We start from the raw sequence: 19578 nt of genomic DNA, 5'->3' as shown, positions 1-19578 counted from the left end.
ATCTCTGGCGAATGAGTTGATAGGCTCTATGGAGTTCTGACTACGGCCCCATAGACAATCGATACCTGGGAAGGAAGAAGAAAGAGCACAAAAAAAAGAAAAAGAAAGAAAAGAAAAAAAGAACAAAGAAAAGAAAGAGAAAAAAGGGCGAAGCAAAAGCAAAGGACAAGGACAAGAAACTCGATTGAAACAAAGAAAATATCAAACAAAACAGAACAAAACCCTCTTGCCGACCAGAAGGCGATCGCGCATGGATCCTCACGCTCAGGAAGGAATAGGATTGGGATGCAGAAACGATGATGAGATTGTGCATGTGGAAGTATCATGGGATGATTCGGGTGTAGTAAGCGGGTAAGCTATCCTTCGCTTGGTCCCGTCCTGCTGTTATTGTTGTCATAATGGAGAATACTATTGTTGAGGGGTGGAGAGACAGAGACGACAGTGAAGGATTCGACAAGAAAAAGATTCGACAAGAAAAAGAAAGGATGGAAGGATGGAAGGGTTGGGGATTGTCCAAGTTACCCCGCATCATCTTATGGGGGCCCATTCGTTCTGTCAATCGTTCAATCATTCACTCAGTCATTCAAATTCAATCAGTCAATCATTCATTCCATTCCATTCGGTCTGCATCAAAACCAATCTATTTGATTGTCTTGTCTGTCTCTCCCTTCCCTTCCTTTCGAGACACGATCATCGGCAAATACGATCTTCAATCTAATTCGGGTAACTGATAGCTGGCTGTTCATGGGATGAACAGTTTTGCTGCACAATCTCCAGCATGGAGCGTCTTGTCTGTTTCCTCCTTGGGACGCATCGCAGGGCTGACTAGGTGAGACTGACCGATGGCTGGCTGGCTGACTTGCAGGTGGACGAATAGATGCTATCACCGGAACAAAGCCTGCGAATTGTTGCTATCGTGATCTGTCTTTCCTTTTTCTTTGTCGATTGAGCTTGACAACAATGGCTGCGAATTCTGCAGGAAGACTGCTGCCAGTCTTGCGACGCATGAATGCGTTGGCTCGTAGACCGAATCTTCCTCAGAGCTCTCGCTCTCTCTCTCCCCTCTCTCTCGAGCGCGGGCGGGCGGGCATAATCCAAAATCGCTATCGAGGAACAGGTCTTTCTTTTGTTTCTCTGCTTGAATGGCTCAATAGGTGTATCGTTTTCTCTTTTCCGTGGTCGTCGTCGATTCCTCCTGCGACCTGCAGCACTGCACCCGGCCCCAAAGTACCGTGCATCGACCGTCCTTTACCGAAACCAGGCAGCCTTTTCGTTCTGCAGACGCAACTACCCCAGCTAGTCTCGGCTGCCTTCTTCGACTTGTGAATAATGCCTTCCCGCTTTCTGAGCTCAGTCCCACAGACCTTATTCGAATCCTTCTTCACCAACTTTCCTCATCCGACTCCACGTGTGACCGGAACCCATAGTCGAATCGACGGGGCCCCTCGCTGCCGGAGTCGTCAAAGTCAAATTCCTCATCATCAGACCGCGCATGAATTCGGTATTTACTGTAGATAGCCGTCGCGTCCTCGTCCTCATCGTCCCACGACAGTTCTTCATCCGGGTAATCATTTGCGGGATTATTCTCAGCTGTGTCGCGCCATGCCCGTTAGCCCTTCATCCCTCATCCCTCATCCCTCATCCTTCATCCCTCATCCTTCATCCTTCGCTTCTCCCTGTCTTCACAATTCGACGGGACCTTGCGCTTGGACTTACCATTCGAGTCTGCATCTTCGCTGTCCCACCGTTCTTCATCCTCCTCTTCCTCAGCAAAATTCTCCCAATATTCTTCATCCTCTTGCGTAATGACAATAACTCCAATATCCTGACGAGTCATATCGATTCCGTGCTGCTTGAACCAGGCGTCATGGTCCAATTCCAGGTTTGCAAGCGGGTCCGTAAGCATGCCACTAACTGGAAGCGGCTTCCGAATGTACGTATCGTAGACATATTCGCCGTCGCTCTCCTCGTCGTCATCCTGTTCCGCAGGCAGGGCGTCGGTCGCCGTTGCGGCCGAGTTAGGATCCTGTACAGAGCTACCCTCACCGGGCTTCTGCGTAGAGCGATGCTTATTGGGCGTTCGCGGTTGGTACTTCAGGGGCGGTTTGGGCATTTCCACCGAATGAGACGGCGACGGCTGCCCACCTCCAAAAGTCGAGGAGGACCCAATGTTGCTCGGGTGGCTATGCGGTCCCGCATGTTGCATATCCACTTCCATCTCCGCATCCAACTCCAGGGCAACCTGTTCCAGCTCCTTTGCGAGTCGCTCCGACTCATCCTCCCAGGTCCTCTGGTGAGAAGCCTGGGATTCCTGATCCAGGACCTGCGAGATATGCTGCTTGGCAGCCGAGATCGCGCTCTTACGCTCTTCTCTCCATTTCCTTTCCGCCTGGTTCACCACCGGCCGCTTGCGCGGTCGAATGGCTGCCTCCGCCCCAGCACCCGAGCCCGAACCCGAGATCCCATCCAACCCTTCAGCACCCGCAACCGCACCCACCACCAAGGACGCCTGCCTCGAATGGGGTTTGCGCCTCAGCTTTTCCACCAGGATAGCCACGGGCCCGTCCCCTTTCCGCTTCTGGACCCCCGCCCCCGTGCCCCGGAGGGTACTGTTGATCGGGGTACTGGACCGGGAGATCTGAAACCGCCGCAGCGACTGCTGCGAGGCCGCGGCGGAGGACGAGGACGCGGGACTCTCGTGCCCACTGGAGGCAGCGGTGGGCCCAGCGGCACTGTCGAGTGGTGCCGGGGAGCGACTGGCGGCCGGCGACAACGGGCTCGACGAGCCCGGCGATGAGTGCAGCGCTCTCTTCAGCTTCTCGTCGTGCTCCCGCCGCGCGGCGGCGAGGCGGCGCTCCTCGCGGTATTCCGCCCCGGGCGAGGTCGCCCTCACCAAGGGGACACCATCCGCCGCAGCCGTGCTCGAAGATGGCAGGCCACTGCTCACGGACCGTGGAGTGCGGATAACCCGTTGCTGTCCGGACGCCAGGGGCGACGGACTGGATGCCCCGCTGGTATTGCCCTTGGGGCCATGGCCCTTGATCTGAACACGTTGGAAAACAAAGTCTGTAAACCTTCGCTTGGTTTGATGAAGCTCTGATTGGATATCTGTTGAAAGGAGTCAGTCTTAGTTCTGGTTGAAGCAGAAAAGCCGTAGCGTTGGAAGTTAGATAGATGACATTGTCGCCAGGTCGGAAATTGGAGGCAACGGCTTCTTATGCAATGAATGGTTTGGGGAAAATAGCAATCAAGCATGGGTGCTTCTCACATAATGTGTCGACGGGCTCTTCCTCGCGACGCCGCTTGATATTGATCTGCTCCGGGGGCAGAGACATGTTGAGGTAGTAGCGAAAGGCTGTGAAGTTGGGATTTACACGGCTACTGGGGGAAGGCGAAGTCAAAGCTATATCTCCATGATTCATCCCTGTTCAGGTTAGCGCTATCTAGCCGGCGTTATCATCACGTGATTACAACTGTTTTTTCTGCTACCAAGTCGGGCAAACCATCAACAAATTACCCCAATGAGTGGGTGGAAACAGTACGATCGGCATTACTTGCGACACTGCACATAGTTAACCAGGCGTTTTCATTTTCTTTGCTCTTGAGAATAGCCCTCTTCGTCTCTCCTATGTTGTTTGATGGCGGCAGCGCTATCATCATCCGGTATCAATTACCTCCGCCCGCTATATAACCCTTGTCGTTATCAAAAAGCAACAGGGGGAGCTGTGCTCTGGATTAAGTTCCGTCGAATGGCATCACATATGCAAATGGGCAGCTTGAAACATAAAGATCAGACCGAAGCTAACCGATCTGCGGTGTAGCCGAGATCCCGCCCGCTTTCGTAGCCAAATGCAGATCGAATAAAATAATGTAAGTAGCCAAAAGAAGAGAAGCAGAGAAGGGGAAGAGAAGGAAAGAAGGGGCAAATGAAGAAGAAGATAAAGAAGGAGAAGAATCATACCCAGCTAGCAATACAAGTGATGGTATATGAGGAAATGAGGGAATTAAACGGTGTAAACTGGTGTGGTCAAGAAACGAAACATTTAGACAATTAGAGAAGGTGAAGAACCACAAAGGGCGACAAGCCAATACAGAGAAAGGGATCAAAAATTGTGACACTGAAGGTAATGGCGAGATGCCAACATGGGGGCAGGAAATATTGGAACCCCCTCGGGGATTAAGAAAAGAGATATTCGTCGCAGCGATCATTTAGCTCCAATCTCCTCCTCAGCCCAGCCAGGAAGCGAGCTTTCGTTCTGGATTGCCAATCCAAAGCCTGCATGTTTAAGCCCTCCAAGAGCGGATGAGAAACTAGAGAAGCTGCTTTGAGGCTGATGAGCCATTCCCGAACGAGGTGGTCCAGCCTGGCTTGAGAGATGTCCAAAAGGTTCTTGAGAGAATGAGGGCAGACTGACAGCTCGGGAATGCTGTGCGCGAGGTACGCTCAGGCCACCCGTACTGGCAGCTGAATGGTGGCCAGGTCCCGATGAACCATTAGTCACATTCAGATACCCGTTGATGGAAGGCTTATGCTGATGTAACGGAGCTTCGATACTCCCGTTGGTAAGCTCGCCAGTGCTTGCTGTATTATAGAGACTTTGCTGCTGAGGAGCTTGGGAATGAGACTGGAGCGCAGCAAGGGTCATCGGATCATTCAGCCGGTTCTCCTGCTCCTGAGATTGTTGAGCCGACATTTGATTGAGATACATTGTCAATGGATTGTTGGCTCCGACATTGAGAATGCCCGACGGCGAGGATACTTGCTGCAAAGGGTGTCTACCCGGGTGTCCATTCTGAGAGCCAGTGGATCCAGGAGCAGGTGACAGAGCGGGATGAGTCGGGCTAGATCCAGAGCCGGACTGGCTCAGGTTCTGCTGATAACCGTTCAGGGCCGGAGAGGGGGATTGTGTGCCTTCCATCCCTGAACCGTTACGGCCTTGCTGCCCACCATTACCAGCCTGACGCGGAGGGTTTCCACACCGGTCCTTGCCAAAGTTGATCTTAAACCGCTTGTACTCTTCCCGGTTTCGCATTCCCTCGATCGCTTTGATGGCATTGGCGATGTTGGTGAAGTTGACGAAAGCGCAGCTCTTCTCGCGCAGTGTATTGACAAGCTCAATCTCCCCATATTCCGAAAAGTCCTGACGCAGACGTTCTTCAGACCAGGTCTCGTCCAGGTTTCCCACATATACATTTCGAGAAGCACCTCCACTCACAGCGAGAGCAATGGCAGGGGGCAGGGGGCCTGAGTGTTTACCCCATCCGATCTTCAAACGACGGTTGTGGATCATGAGACCCTGAAGATTGCTCAGGGCATAAAACGAAGCCGCCGAGGTCGGGTCAATAAAGGTGACAAAGCAGATGTGCTTGTCCGGAATATAGCGAATGTGGTGAAGAAGCCCGCCACGTACGACGTTACAGATCTCCTCAATTGTGGTTTCGGGGTGGATGTTGCCCAGGTAGATAGTGCGATTACCGAGGTTGTTCACGCCACCAGCTGTGGTAGCCACGGCTGCGGCGGCAACGGACTGCTGAGCAAGCGCATTCGTGATCAGGTCCCGGTCTGCCGAATTAAGAATGTGTGCGTATCCGGGAGCAATGCCCAAGAATTGGGCGGCGTTCTGCTGCTGGGTCTTTGAGACGTATGCACATCGGTCTTTACCGTAGAAGACACGCCGGGGGGCCTGCCACTTGGATTCCTGAGGTAGTTGGGAGACAGCCTTCATAGCGTTACTGATCGACAGGAAGTGGACAAAGCCGATCGCCTTCTCTTTGACAATCTTGACAGTATCGATGAGACCAAATTTGCCAAGTTCCTCCCGAAGCTCTTCTTCCGCCATTTCCTCGGGAAGATTGCCTAGGTAAACATTCCGCGACGCGCCAGATTGTTGCACTGCGAGCGCCACTGATGTAGGTACTTGCGAAGGCTTTCCCCATCCAACCTTGATATCGTTACCCTTGATGGCGAGCTTCTTAAGAATAGCATCCGAGTGAAAGTGTGTCGCGGAGTTACTGTCCAGGAAAGAGATAAATGCGCAGTTCTTGTCAGGAAGCAAGCGAACGGATTCAATCTGACCGCTCCGCACATGGTTCAAGATCTCTTCCGCGGAAGTTTCGGCGGGGATGTTTCCCAAGTATACAGTACGGCTCGTTCCAGAAAGCAAACCAGGAGTTACCGAGGCGGCATGAGCGCCAAACGCGGCGTTCCCCAAACCGCCCAAGCCTCCGACGGGAGACTGCGGAGCTCCTAGCATCTGGGAGTTGCCCATGCCGTCTGGCGACAACATGCCAGAGTAAAGACCATGATTCTGTGAAGGCTGAGTCGGACTCGCGAGGGGGTGGCTCTGATTCTGTGCATGTGTGTGACCATTGGCTTGAGGAAAGCCTCCAAAGTTGGCGAATTGAGGCGAGGCAAACGCGGATGGGGTGCCGGGTTGGAAAGGACTACCAAGCAGCAGCTGAGACGGTAGGAGGGGAGTGAAATTCATGTCGAACGCGGCCCCCGAGGAACTCATGGTGTCCGAAATCGGAGCCGAGGTGTTGATGGCAGGAATATTGGCACGACGAGCGTTCCGGTCCGATAGACCCTGCAAGGGAATATTGTTGGAATTGTATGCACCGTGAGAGAAGCCCGTGTTGTCCGCGTTAAAATGGGAGAACTTGGAGGGAATCAGACGACTCGGGATGCTCGCATCGGAGGTTTGCATGGCGAGGGAAGAGAGCGACTGGACACGAGATTCCCCTAGAGAAACAAAAAGAGAACGGGGGTGAGTAGTCGGAGATGGGATGTTTGATGTCACCCAGCCAAGGGCCAAAGGAAGGGAGGACGTACGATGCAATTGACACGGTTAGAATGGGCAGGGGAGAGGGAAAAAAGCCGGGCCTGAAGATCACCCCCAAAACGAGTAGGGGGGAAATAGGGACGAGAAGAGAGGCTCAAGAGGCCAGAATGAGAGTAAGGCGATTGAGGAATGAAAGTAATAAGGATAAGGACACAGCACGGGGCAGGAGTCCTCTTCCAACGGAGACGTGTCTAGAAGGGATCCCAGTAGTCAATTGGAATGTGCATGGACAATGAGCGGATGGGCTGGTGGAACGGAGACAAACCTGTGATGGTTTAGTTGACTTAGGGGGGGTGGGTAAAGTTTGCGGGTAAAGAAGGCCGAGATCCAAGAGACTGGAACAGGGGCACCAGGAAGAAAGAAAGCGGACGAACAGCAGTTCAACCAAAATTGTAATGGCGATCAAACAGGTGAACAATAGTGAAAATGTGCTATGGGTCTGTCAAATAGGAAGGCGAATTCAAATAAAATCAAAAATGACAACAAGAAAAGTGAACGAAAGGAATAGCCCAGCGAACCCTGTGTAAAGTGCCAGATTGCTGGAGTTTCAAATGGTGACAAAGAAGGTCTGCCAAAGGCACCAATAATTTAGCTAAAAAGGGATAAGTGGAAATTGACTGTGGAGAGAGAGAGAGAGAAGGGTGATTGCAAAGAACAAAAGCAATTGAAAGAAATGGTAAACCAAAATCAAAGCCAGACTAATAGCTCCCAATTCAAGTTTAGAAGGAAAAGAGGTCCGATGGACTAGAAAAAAAAAATCAAAATAAAATAAAATAAGGTACGCAAAAGGGGACTTCTGGTAGGAAGGGGGAAAAGGGGGGCGTGTGAGAGATAGAGCGATAGACTGTCCTGTCCGTCAAGAAAGATAATACACCTGATATTATCGAGCGATTTGCCGGGACTTTCTCAAGGCTGCTGCTCTCCCACACCGGCTCAATAAAGGATGTCTGGGAAAGATAATAGAAAATAATACTTAAAAAGTGAAGACTTTAAAAACCGAATGAACAACTGGGTTAAAACAAAGTGAAATTAAAACAACGCTGACAATTTCCGGAATAAACACGAAGCATGGGAAAGGCAAGAAAGAAGCAACCGTAACCACACGGGAGGGGATCATGTAAGCAAGGAATGAGAAGGGACAGGTATGTGACCGACGATTTGGGGAAATTGAACTAGGCAGTCTGTGTCGAACGGGACCAAAGCAAAAGGGGGCGAGGAAAATTCCTCAGGCAAAGCCAAGGCCAATTGAGCCATCATAATACTGAGTAAGTTTTGAAGGTGTCGATAATTTTAGAAGTGGCAGATAATCTTCTTTTCCCTTGTGGAGTGAAAGTTGATTAGTAGATCCGGAGTTTTGAAGCAAAGATGGGGAAAAGGACCCCCATCGAATGAATGATCCAACCATCTATCTGTCAACCAGATTGTCTGAAACAGGCTTTTCTGCTTGGCCGGCAAGCTCTGGCACCAGCGCCTAGGATCAATACTTCGTGATACTGGTATCGTATCCACAGCCATGATATTATTTCTTTCTCGAGAGGTATATCGAGTAGTTTGATTCAAGTCTCAACCGCGTCTTCGTGTCGGACAGTCAAGTCTCAGGCGGACGTTGACAACTAGCCTCGCGCGTCCAGGATGTGCTGGAATGATGTTTATTTTTGTTGATCTTCCTTGATGTGAAGAGAGCGCATAGATAGCCCCTAACAGAGAGATCCGATTCTCCTTCCGCGACGCGTTCTTTTGTCTTCCATCCGGATAAGATGCATCTCCTTCACAGACGTTATTTTTCTTCTGCTTGCGCGCGATCAGTCATTCAGACTCCTGATCGGTTACCGTGGAATCGGTAGTCACTATCCACATTGGGCAATGGGGGGCGTGTCAACCAGCCACAGACCGTCTGACGGTGGGGTGTTCCTGGACCGGAGAGAGGATTCTCGGGATATTGCACGGAACTCATCTTGATCCGGTCCGGCTGCAGAAGCATCCACTACTTAGTTAGTGCCTTAGGCACTAAGGCAGTCAGACAAGTCACATTTGTGGTATCTGGGGGAGAGGCATAAAGACGGCAGACTGGGGTATGTGGTCTCTGTTGTCTCGGTGGATGGGAAGATTAGCACTGCTTCAGATAAGTCTCTGTGAATTCCCATGGCAAGCGACCAGAAGTGCAGGGTGAGGCGATTGAGGCGGTCTAGTATGAGTGCCTTATGCTCATATGTCCCCGCAGGGAATGACATTCTGCAAACCCAGGCTCTTGATCAAGAGAATGCCAATTGTGTCTTGTGCTGTCCTATAAGGTGTAACTAATTGAAGGACGCTCTGCTTTTTAAACTACGAAGGGTTCAGGCATGACGCACCGACTGATGGGATGCCCGGATGCGTGTTCCGTCAGTGATGCCCGGTGGCCTTGAAGCCTTCTCTGCCTGAGGCATACGCGGGGAGATTGGGCGGAATCCAGAAATTTACCCCTCCGCAAGAGAGAACAGCCCTTCCGCACTGTGCGATTCGGACAACCTCACCTCACCTCCACACGGGACTTGCTGTGGTAGCATTTCCTTGTCTGACCGATTGGTTAAGATGTAAGTTCTGTACTCTTATCAGACCCCTGTCCTTCACTCCAGTCGCCCCTGATAAGGCAGAGGGTGTGTGTGACTCACATGCACGTCTCCAAATGGATATCCACTGATCACACTGCTCCCTGGCTAGAACATAGACTCAATACCCCCAAATCACCTCCTTCGCAAAGAGGACCAACACAATGGCTACCATCTATATCGACGAGGATGTCGGCCGGGATGAGTCGACCGCGACCGGCACCGAATCCGCTCCCTACAAGACTCTTGTCCACGCTTTCACGCAGCACCCTCCCTCCGAAGGCAACCAATACCTGACCCGCAAGTCCCAGACCGAGCCCACCGAGGAGGGTGCCGACAAGCTCGAGTGGAAGCCCGCCACCAAGTCGGCCGTCAAGAAGGCCACCAACCTCTACGAGCAGCGCAAGAGAAAGGCCGCCAAGGAACAAGAGCTGGCAATCCGCGAGAAGCAAGAGGCGGAGAAGCGCCAGGTCATTCTGGAGGAAGCCAAGAAGGTCGTCATCAAGGAAGATACCTCCCTTCCCAAGCCCGTCAAGATTCGCCTCGATGAAACCGACCCCGCCGTCGTCAAGCTGGGATCTCCCGAGTCCGAGGCCCCTGGTACTCGTGTGCGCGTTGTTGGACGTGTCCACCGCTTGCGCCCTCAGAAGGACGTTATCTTCCTTACCCTCACCGATGGTTCCGGCTACCTTCAGTGCGTTCTGACCGGTCAGCTCGTCAAGACATACGACGCCATGACTCTCACTCTCGAAACCTCCATCGCCATCCACGGTGAGATGCGTGCTGTGCCCCCGAAGCAACACGCCCCCGACAACCGCGAGCTCCACGCGGACTTCTTCACCATTATCGGCCGTGCTGCTGGTGACAAGGACGCCATCTCCAACCGTGTCGCCCCTGACGCCGATCCCCAGACTCTCTACGACAACCGTCATCTGGTCCTCCGCGGTGAGACCATCTCCTCGGTGATGAAGGTGCGCGCCGCCACCCTGCGGGCCTTCCGCCAGACCTACGAAGAGAAGCGCATGCTGGAGGTCACTCCTCCCGCCATGGTGCAGACCCAGGTGGAGGGTGGAAGCACTCTGTTCAAGTTCGACTACTACGGGGAGGACGCCTACCTGACCCAATCGTCTCAACTCTACCTGGAGACCTGTCTCCCCTCCCTCGGCGATGTCTTCTGTGTCTGCCCCTCTTTCCGCGCCGAGAAATCCCTCACTCGTCGTCACTTGTCCGAGTACACCCACATTGAGGCGGAGCTGGACTTCATCACCTTCACCGATCTCCTGGACCATCTGGAGCACATGATCTGCCGTGTCATCGAGATCTTGCTGGCCGATCCTGCCACCAAGGCACTCATCGAGAAGCTCAACCCCGACTTCAAGCCCCCCAGCCGTCCCTTCAAGCGCATGCGCTACTCCGATGCAATTGAGTGGCTCCGCGAGCACGACATCCCCAACGAGGAGGGCAAGCCCCACGAGTTCGGCGATGATATCGCCGAGGCCGCCGAGCGCAAGATGACCGACATCATCAACCAGCCCATCTTCCTGACCCACTTCCCCGCCGAGATCAAGGCCTTCTACATGAAGAAGGACGAGCAGGACCGCCGAGTCACCGAGAGTGTCGATGTCCTGATGCCCGGTGTCGGTGAGATCGTTGGTGGCAGTATGAGAATGGACGACTATGATGAGCTGATGGCCGCCTACGCGCACGAGGGCATGGACCCCTCTCCCTACTACTGGTACACCGACCAGCGCAAGTATGTCAACGCCTTTCCACCCCACCCCCCTCTCACCACTTTGGACTAACTCTTTCTAGGTACGGAACCTCCCCCCACGGTGGCTACGGTTTCGGTCTCGAGCGTTTCTTGGCTTGGTTGTGTGCCCGCTACACCGTCAGAGACTGCTCCTTGTATCCCCGCTTCACCGGCCGCTGCACGCCTTGAGATGTTGTGTGATGTGCTACAGTAGAAAGCCTCCATAGAATATCACGCGTTAATGTGGAATTGTCTGTGACCCCACAAAAAAATCGGTAAAACTGCTTGTTCGAATCCAGCTGGGAGCAGCTGAACGTAGATTTCCTGGTAGAATCCCATCATCCGACGTTGCGATTCAAAGATGTAGTGTCTGAAGGCCATCCTCTTCTCCCAGGACAGATCGTTCGTTGTTAGATGCTGCAGGTTGTGCGTGCAAGAGTCTTCTGGGAAGAGGCGGGCTAGCCGACGGGTCCCCGTTTTCTAGTCGCCGCGTTCTTATTCCAGCCCTTTCGACTTCATCTCATCAGGGTAACTTTAGCTCATTCTCAAGTATACGTGCGGTTATGAACTATCTCACCAACTGGCGGTAATAACCAGGGAGAGAAGGGTTCACCGCAATGATCCCAGCATGAATGAGAAGGGTAAGAAGCACGAAGCCGACGAAAACCCCCACGACAAGGCCAGCACTCGAGAAGAACATCCAAAAAACAGAGACAGCTGCTGCAAGCTGCTGTTGTTGCAGTACCGGTGCAGTGGCAAAGGCCGCAGACAACCCATGGGTTTGCATCAAGGGTCCAATCGATCAATAACCCACAGTGTCCCGAGCCATGGGTTCTGGGTGTGTACCTATACGAGCGGCTTGCAACATCCGCGCGGAAGGTTGGCATGTGATACGAGAGAGGTTTCTAGCCTGGAGATACGAGGGATTGTAAGCGGGAACGGCTTCGGGGTTCATATTCAACTGGGCGGATGGTGGGGAAGGGAGGGATTGATCAGTACGGGTGGGCGCGCAATGCCTGGGAAGCTCTGTTGGCAACGACGAGTATCCTGGGAGGCAGAGATGGATTGTCTTCGACTTGCTCGAGTCTACCTGCTGTGTAGGAGGTGACATTCCATGTTCTACCGCTACGCTTTGGCATGGGGAAATGGTCGAAAATGGATCATGGAGCTGGCGCTTACGGGCCAATGTGGTTGGAAAGACGGTGTTCTGCTATGTTCTGATGCATGTCAAACTGAGCGTTAGGCTGATCATGTCGACCTCGTGTGTGGCATAAGGAGATGTCGCAATATGACAATCATACTCTGTCTGTTGTCGAGTCGAGGTGTGAACCTGGCCGTCTGACATGGGCTAGCTGGCAGTGGTTAATGTGCATCTAAACGGGCTATATCAAGAGCGACCAAGCTGATCTGCAGAATAAAGTCAAGCCACAACGTCCTCATGGGTATCGCCTAGGCCACATCCTCGGGGAATGAAATAGTGCGCTTGTACTGTAAGCCGCAACTTCATCTGGAATAATTTCCAAGGAACAGGACGGGTGATCCTCTCTTCTTAGTGGTCGACTAAACCAACTTCTAAGTGACAGAGTATTTCACCCAACCATTCTCCTTCCCATGCGTGCATCCTACAGTCAACCAGGGGTCGCCGAAGAGAAAGTGTCTCATGACTCATAAAGTTAATCACGACTCTGCGAACACAACTTTGACTTCATGGGAGGCATGACTCGGCTGTCACTCTAATTGCTCTCTTCTATGGGGCCTTCGTCATGTTCATCGTCGGGGATATCATTGGTGGCAGGATCATTGTTCAGCAGAGCGTAGATGTCGGTATTAGAGGGGTTGGAACGAATCATGGAGATCAAGTGAGCAACACGCGCCGGATCTCCACTGCGGACAATCCTCATAATCCGTTCAAGAAGACCTCGAAAATAGTCGAGCTCGGCTGCGAGTTCGTCAGGAGCCTGTGAGGCGCTTGATTCAAGAGCTGAGGTCTCGCTAGTGTCGTCCGGGTGGTCGTTGTGGAGGCTATAGAACATCACAGACGGTTAGACAGGAACGAATGAGGGGCCAGCGCAGTAAATTCCAGGGCTGAAAGGTCTACCTTTCATCTCCATTTAGGGCAGAGCTGCTCTCTTCCGCAGTCATCTTGTTAAATCGTCACAAGGCAAAAGACTGCTGGTCTTGGCTGCCTCGAGGTCCCGCGGGGTAGTGGTTGAGGGCTGCACAAGACGGGAGCGACACGGGGTTCTGGTGACGATCTGACCGAGTACGCCAGGGGTTTTTGCAATGGAAAGGTATGGATAGTAATGAGGTTGGGCGTAAACTGAAATAGTAGTCAAGAATGAGTGATTCCCACTCAGACAGACCACTACGCACAGGCTGATATCTGGACGGCCAGAGGGGGGGGGAAGTTGCATTGATGGGAAGTAAGAGTGTAGTTAGCAGTGTCTAATCCCTCCTAGACCGAGGCAGGCTGGCAGACTGGCAGTCGGCTGAGGCTGACCCCCTGGGCAGTCAATGCGGTGTCCGAAGAGTCACACACTCAACCGATACTTCCGTGCATCAGCCATTTGCATGGTGGGAGAGAGCCTTCATCTTCCAGGTTGGAGCCAGACAGAGAGCGAGCTGGGGGAGGAAAAGATATCCATGCCTCTCAGGCCAAACAAACTGGGTGACTGAGTGACAGGGTGGACTGATAGGCTCACTGGCGCCTACAGAAGACGTGCACCGTCACAAAAGCGAGCCTGAGCTGCAGCCTGGAGGTAGTGAACGAGTGCCACAATCCACCCTAAATCACACCGAAACCATCAGTGGCAAGGGCCACTGGGTATCTGGGTATCGCTAGTACTCCACCCAGTATACAATACCATCGGATTCAGGGGCCACTCAACCATCAGGTCACGGACGCTGCGGATGCTCTGTAATGGCAGGTTCCGGCATGCTAAAACACCCCCGATGGGTTTTCATAGCATCACATCAACACCGGCATCGGGATTAGTCAGGGTCATTGAGTACCAATTGAAGGAGCCATCGAATGGACGGAGGTGTAAATTGGGATGGGTTTGGGGGTCGTAGAATGTTTGTATCGCCGGAAAAAGACTGCTCTGCTCGTCTTGACCAGAACCCCGGGAAAAGTCCCCAACCAATCTCTGTGCCCGTGGCGGTCTCCGCCGCCCATCACGACCAACAGAACACGGACGAACCTGCAATCCTCTAGGCTCAGGAAATATCATCCGTTCTCTGAGATAGGCTCAATTGATTCCCCGCTGCTCAGAGTTGGTTTATTCTTCTGTATCACAATTCGATGCTTCTGTAGCTGCCGCGGTAGCTGCCCACTAGTTTTCTCTCCACCGGCCGTCTGCTGCAGATTGTCTCCCTTAGCTTGGCCACTGCCGCGGATGCCCTCATCAGAAGCTCATGTTGCTGCCAAAACTGCAGACCTCCATACGTTGTGAATACAGGAGATGAAATCGTCTTTGTGGCTAATCATGTAGCTCAGCCAGGGGCTCGATCGACAGTTCGGTACCTGTCCCACTACCCATTGGCAGTTAACGTGCTCCATCTGCCACGTTCATTCGACCTCATTTCGCAACAAACAATACGCGTCACTCGGCCTTCAGCTCTTCACTCTGTCGGTCCAACTCCTTGTCGAAAGCAGTACGTTGGCTTCTGTCGCCCTCAAGCAAAAATCCCAGATGGTTGTGACTCGCCCTCAATCATCTGGGACGGACGTTCTTATGGCTTTTGTTCTCCGTATGAAGCCATATTATCTCATCCCTGTTTCTATCGAATCTGTGCCTTTTTCAGTCTTGCGACTATTTCAGAGACATAGATCGATTGTGGACATATTTCGAAAGGCGCCCGTGCTCCGGTCAGAACACGACGAAGGGCGGGCAATTCAGTTGCAAGGCGATTGCAGAGGTATAGTCCCACCATCGTGTCTTTTATTCGCCCAGTCTTTGTGCAGCTACTGAGGAAGCTTTGCGTGCGAGATAGGTCTTATGAGCTCAGGACATGTTCACTTTGGTCAACGCGTGTCAACAATCGAATCCAAAAACTTTTCGTCCCACCGCTTTTCGAATTTCATGGTCGCAGTGAAAGTCTGAGTTCACATGGGGTAGTCTGTGCTGTCCACGTTCGAACCTCTTTTCCCACAAAGAGTTAGGTCCGAAATGGGCTACAGGCACCTGTCTGTGTGATGCACTTCCCAAATCAGAGCATCCTCTTGCGCTCTCTTCTAATGATGCACTAACACCTCAAGAGCTGGTTCAACAAGGCGCAAGATTACACACGGTCCGACTCGGCACATACAAGGTCAAAGCAGAGATCCCCGAGATTTGGGGACAAGATAGGGTAGAGAGGGATGTGTGTTGCAGTGGCAAGGAACAGAACTATAACCATGAGACAGGACCATCAGCTTGGTACGAGCTGGACGGCTTGTGGACATTGATGCCCTCACTTGGATCTGAATGACCATGGATTTGCCCACATATGGAACGACCTTGGGGGATGGACAGGCCAAAATCCTTTCGATTTGCTGTTCAAATCTGTGAGAGCGCAGGGTCGGGTTGCAGAACTGAATGGCACGAATATCAGACGCCCGCAGCTCTCTGAAAGCATAGGAACAGGCACAAGCCAGCGAATTTCTAGGCACCAACACGGGCCGGCATTGGTATACACATCGCACACAATTCGAATCGGAGGACACGACCTATGAGAGGTCCGCATCTCATGTGTCCCGAGATGTCCTTGTTGTTGGTTTTATCTCGTTCATATTGCACTTGGTTTTGTTCAACGGGGGTTGCAGCAGCAATCGATGCACGTCTTAGTCTGCCTTAGCGCGGATCTCGGTTCGAAGCTGCGAGGTGGCTGACCCGACACGGTTGCCATCCCGAGCATAAGGGCGATTCTATCATGCTTGTTGAAGTGGTCGGAACGAAAGAGAGGCGCATGCGCTTGTGGAATTGTCAAATTTTCTCGTGGGTATCGCTTTGCGGTCACAGGGATTCGGATCGGCGGGGTTTAGCAGCTGTCAACATCTGGACTGTCCTATCTCGGCCACGTTCGATCCTATGATTTCACAGGTGGCGAATTTGTCGACCGTGTAAGAAAGAGCATTTCCGGTGAATCGCTCAAAAGGCCAAGGGATACGTTCCCACTGCCTCGCGCGACAAGGCACATGCACTTGGCCTCTAAGCCGCACTGACAAGCGTCGGTGGACCCATTGGCTCGATCGGATTTTAGTCAATCCTTCTTCGATTGGCTTATGAGGTTCGCGAAATATCGGCTATTTCAGCACTCATTCTAGCCTTGATGGCTAGCAATCCAGCCAAACAACAGCTAGGACCTGAAACACCCCGATGAGCTCAAAGTGATGGTACGCCTTGGGACGCCTTAATGGACACTTGTAAGTCATTTCCCGAATTCTTCCGTGCGTAGGTCTATGGATCCTCCTCGAGGAGGTCTCAAAGTGAGACTCAAACAACGGCCAGAGCAAGTCCCCATTGCTTAAAAGACCCCCTTTGTTGGAGGTAGCACTGAGGGGGAGTAAACCTCGTGAAATCGGCAAGTACAGCCCGAAAGCGGGTATGGAAGATATTTCCGAGGTATGAGATCTCTTTCTCGGCTCCCATACAGTCGTAAGGAGCCGGCTTTGGGGGTGGGAACACAACGAACGTTCGACAGACGGCCTTTCGAGGAAGACCAGGTTGAGAATGTGAGAACGAGAAGCAGAGTCTGCGCGGAGAGCCGCTCCTGTTTTTGTGCTGGATAATGATTCCTGAGCCGCTTATTGGACTCCGCTGTTCGCATGCACGGCACTTTCGACTAGGTCTTTTCGCGTACCAGTCTTTGTGGTTGACTTCTGGATTTATGACGTCCACTCAGGGGCAGTCCTTACCTGTCATCTATTCGGGGAGGTTATGTTACTTTCGATATACGCCAGGGCCATAGGCTTGCACTCTCGCTTTTGCGGTGAGATACGTGACTGCATTGCTTGTATGGAGTCAAGTCGAGCTCAGGGGGATTCAACACACGGCAAATCTCTTTAGACAACCTCTTTTGTCAAGGTGAGTATTACCTTCCATTGGTATTGCGAATTAACCCGACGCTGTCAGCGATCGAGACGCATCAAAAATCAAAATTTTAACCACCTTCTCTTCCACCTAGGCCTCTTGATTATTTTCCCCATTAGTTCCTTCTCGTCCGATTGCCTTACTGAGCTGCTGTTATGGAATAACTCCCTCGTCCTCGTGCCCCTGTCATGGTCAGACCGTTCATTCCTTGAAGGCCTTGCGATCTGGCCAGGTCACGCCTATGAAGCATGGTCAATGCTGCCCTGAAATATACTACAAATGGCACGTTCTTCGTTTTTCCTTCGGAATCATTATCCGCAAAACAATGATCCGGTCGCTAGGAGCACAGGATGCTTGTCCGTCCGTGGCCAAGATCCCTGGACTGTGTAAAGCTAGTATAGTGGATATCATGCGCTGGACGATTCCAACTGCATGTCACTTCCGCTCATTTTCACCAATCCATCATCTTCTGCTAGAAGTAAGTCTGTGTGGTTTGCATCTGCGTTCCTGACGCGGCTTCATCTCGTCGAACGGCCGCTATCAGGCGAACCTATAAGGATGCGTTTGTTTCAAAACTCGGTTAAACATACCCTAACCATGTATTTTCATACATTCCCTGCTGCCGTACAGTGCATAGGAGAGCGCATTGCTCATATCGCTTCGACTGATTAAACTTGCAAGAAGAAGACTATAAAATCTTCTTGTATTCTCGTTCTCAATCAGAAATGTTTATGCCGGCCTTGATGTCCAGGTGGCAGATTTGACAGGCGCGTACTACAGGAGGCTTTGGCAATTGATGGCGTTCTTTTCCATCTTACTTCATCACAGGTTACTGCCGCTACTCAAGGTCAATCCCTTCGCCAGGCCGCTCAGATATAAGACCCACACGGGTCTCTCGGCAATGACACCCCAATATCTTTGATATCCTCACTGTGCGGGAAAGGGTTGATCAGACAGTCAACAACAACATCTACCTCGAGAATTTGGCACACGTATACAGTGTTGTTTTTTCACTACGAAGATGCGATAGGACGGACGGAATCCGTTCTAGACTGGAGTTCTTCCTTTGTCTGTGACTTCTAACGAGTCCACTGCTTAGACCTCCTTTGATGGACATGAAAAGAGAACAATATCAGCTTGCTACATAGCTTAGAAATGCATCCAATCTGCCTCCCGTCCCAAAAAAAACCCCCATCTCGCAACCTTGTTTACTTCCAACTGAAACCCACATACCACAGCCAACCCCATCGAATACCAACCAACCGACCGCCCATCGCGCCCCTCGAGCCCACATTCTTCAACCTCCTCACCTGCTCCCTCTCGACCGCACAACCCAGAGCGACCTGACCGAGCTCAAGGATGAGCTGAGCCAAGAATCCATTCTCGCGACATATCAACACACGACGACCCAGAGGGTGACGCCCAAACCGCCGTCCGAAATCCAAACAAACCCAGCTAGCTTTACCACCACGAGCCCCTTACTTCCCGATCTCCACGCATCACGTCGGCATGTAAGTATGTATGGCGCGCAGGGGACGATTCGCTTTTAAAGCACCCTCCTCCCTCCCAGCCACGAGGGACCGTACTATCTTGTAGATACATCCAACAAAGACCCGTGCCGCCCAGCCCGCCCACAGTCTGACAGCCTCAGACGGTCCACTCCTTCTAATAACAATTCGTCACTCATTTGCACACGCGCACACACACACAACCAACAAACCCAACCAAATCAAACCCCCATCCGGAACAAAAAAAAGAAAAGACAAGACAAAACCGCAGTCAAAATGCAACTCACGACGTTCCTCCTCGCAACCGCCACCCTCCTCGCCTCCACCGTCTCCGCCCAGAGCAAACCCCACGGCATCGACATCGGCAACGAGGCCTGCGTCGGCTCCTGTGTCCGCGACCCTAAGTTGTTGACTTGTCCCAAGACCAAGGTAAATCCCCCGGCCCCCGCAGCAAACCCTTGCCGCATACCCCGTACCACGAGATCATGCTGCATGATGCTGCAACGCGTGCCATACCCCAACCCACTTTCCTTGCGTTGCCTCACCTCGCCTTGGTTTTCAGCGCCCCGGGTGGTCTTGCACCGGCTAACACGACAATGAATAGTACCAACCCGACCAAGGATGCTACGTCTGCTGCTGGGGGGACGATGACGCCGATGCGTGGGCGGATCACATTCACGATGACTTTGGGGATTTCTGAATGAGACCCAAGGGGGTTGGGGGTTGCTTGTCCTATGTCTTGAAGGGGATGAACTGGGGTGGTTTGGATGTGATGTGATGTGAGCCACTAGGGCTGGGGTGGGGACTTTTGCTTTCCTG

General features: G+C 52.3%; 6 protein-coding genes across 6 annotated transcripts; 3 read left to right on the top strand and 3 right to left on the bottom strand.

The window, feature by feature from the left end:
* The first annotated feature begins 722 nt into the window (after nt 1-722).
* BO82DRAFT_212280 (uncharacterized protein) lies at nt 723-1409 on the top strand. Its single transcript, XM_025630715.1, has 2 exons — nt 723-790; nt 878-1409. The coding sequence occupies exon 2, from the start codon at nt 961-963 to the stop codon at nt 1324-1326; it is 366 nt and encodes a 121-aa protein (XP_025495083.1). The 5' UTR covers nt 723-790; nt 878-960; the 3' UTR covers nt 1327-1409.
* On the bottom strand, nt 1382-3335 carry BO82DRAFT_276177 (Iwr1 domain-containing protein; the record flags this gene model as incomplete). The annotated part of the gene is made up of 3 exons (XM_025631139.1): nt 1382-1590; nt 1717-3108; nt 3269-3335. The coding sequence occupies 3 exons, from the start codon at nt 3333-3335 to the stop codon at nt 1382-1384; spliced, it is 1668 nt and encodes a 555-aa protein (XP_025495082.1).
* An 870-nt stretch (nt 3336-4205) lies between these two features.
* BO82DRAFT_381301 (putative differentiation regulator (Nrd1)) lies at nt 4206-6707 on the bottom strand (the record flags this gene model as incomplete). The annotated part of the gene is made up of 1 exon (XM_025637839.1): nt 4206-6707. One exon carries the CDS (start codon nt 6705-6707, stop codon nt 4206-4208), a length of 2502 nt encoding a protein of 833 aa, XP_025495081.1.
* A 2625-nt stretch (nt 6708-9332) lies between these two features.
* Nucleotides 9333-11455, top strand: BO82DRAFT_389883 (asparagine--tRNA ligase DED81). Its single transcript, XM_025638482.1, has 3 exons — nt 9333-9415; nt 9543-11183; nt 11243-11455. The coding sequence occupies exons 2-3, from the start codon at nt 9595-9597 to the stop codon at nt 11367-11369; spliced, it is 1716 nt and encodes a 571-aa protein (XP_025495080.1). The 5' UTR covers nt 9333-9415; nt 9543-9594; the 3' UTR covers nt 11370-11455.
* A 1147-nt stretch (nt 11456-12602) lies between these two features.
* BO82DRAFT_212169 (uncharacterized protein) lies at nt 12603-13777 on the bottom strand. Its single transcript, XM_025630713.1, has 2 exons — nt 13279-13777; nt 12603-13202 (listed from the first exon to the last, which is right to left on the bottom strand). Exons 1-2 carry the CDS (start codon nt 13320-13322, stop codon nt 12914-12916), a joined length of 333 nt encoding a protein of 110 aa, XP_025495079.1. The 5' UTR covers nt 13323-13777; the 3' UTR covers nt 12603-12913.
* A 5258-nt stretch (nt 13778-19035) lies between these two features.
* BO82DRAFT_399289 (uncharacterized protein) lies at nt 19036-19459 on the top strand (the record flags this gene model as incomplete). Its single annotated transcript, XM_025639093.1, has 2 exons — nt 19036-19188; nt 19364-19459. The coding sequence occupies 2 exons, from the start codon at nt 19036-19038 to the stop codon at nt 19457-19459; spliced, it is 249 nt and encodes an 82-aa protein (XP_025495078.1).
* Nucleotides 19460-19578: the final 119 nt, after the last annotated feature.

This window comes from Aspergillus uvarum, assembly GCF_003184745.1.
Source record: "Aspergillus uvarum CBS 121591 unplaced genomic scaffold BO82scaffold_9, whole genome shotgun sequence".
Lineage (NCBI taxonomy): Eukaryota > Fungi > Ascomycota > Eurotiomycetes > Eurotiales > Aspergillaceae > Aspergillus > Aspergillus uvarum.
This window is presented reverse-complemented; position numbering and strand designations above follow the sequence as displayed.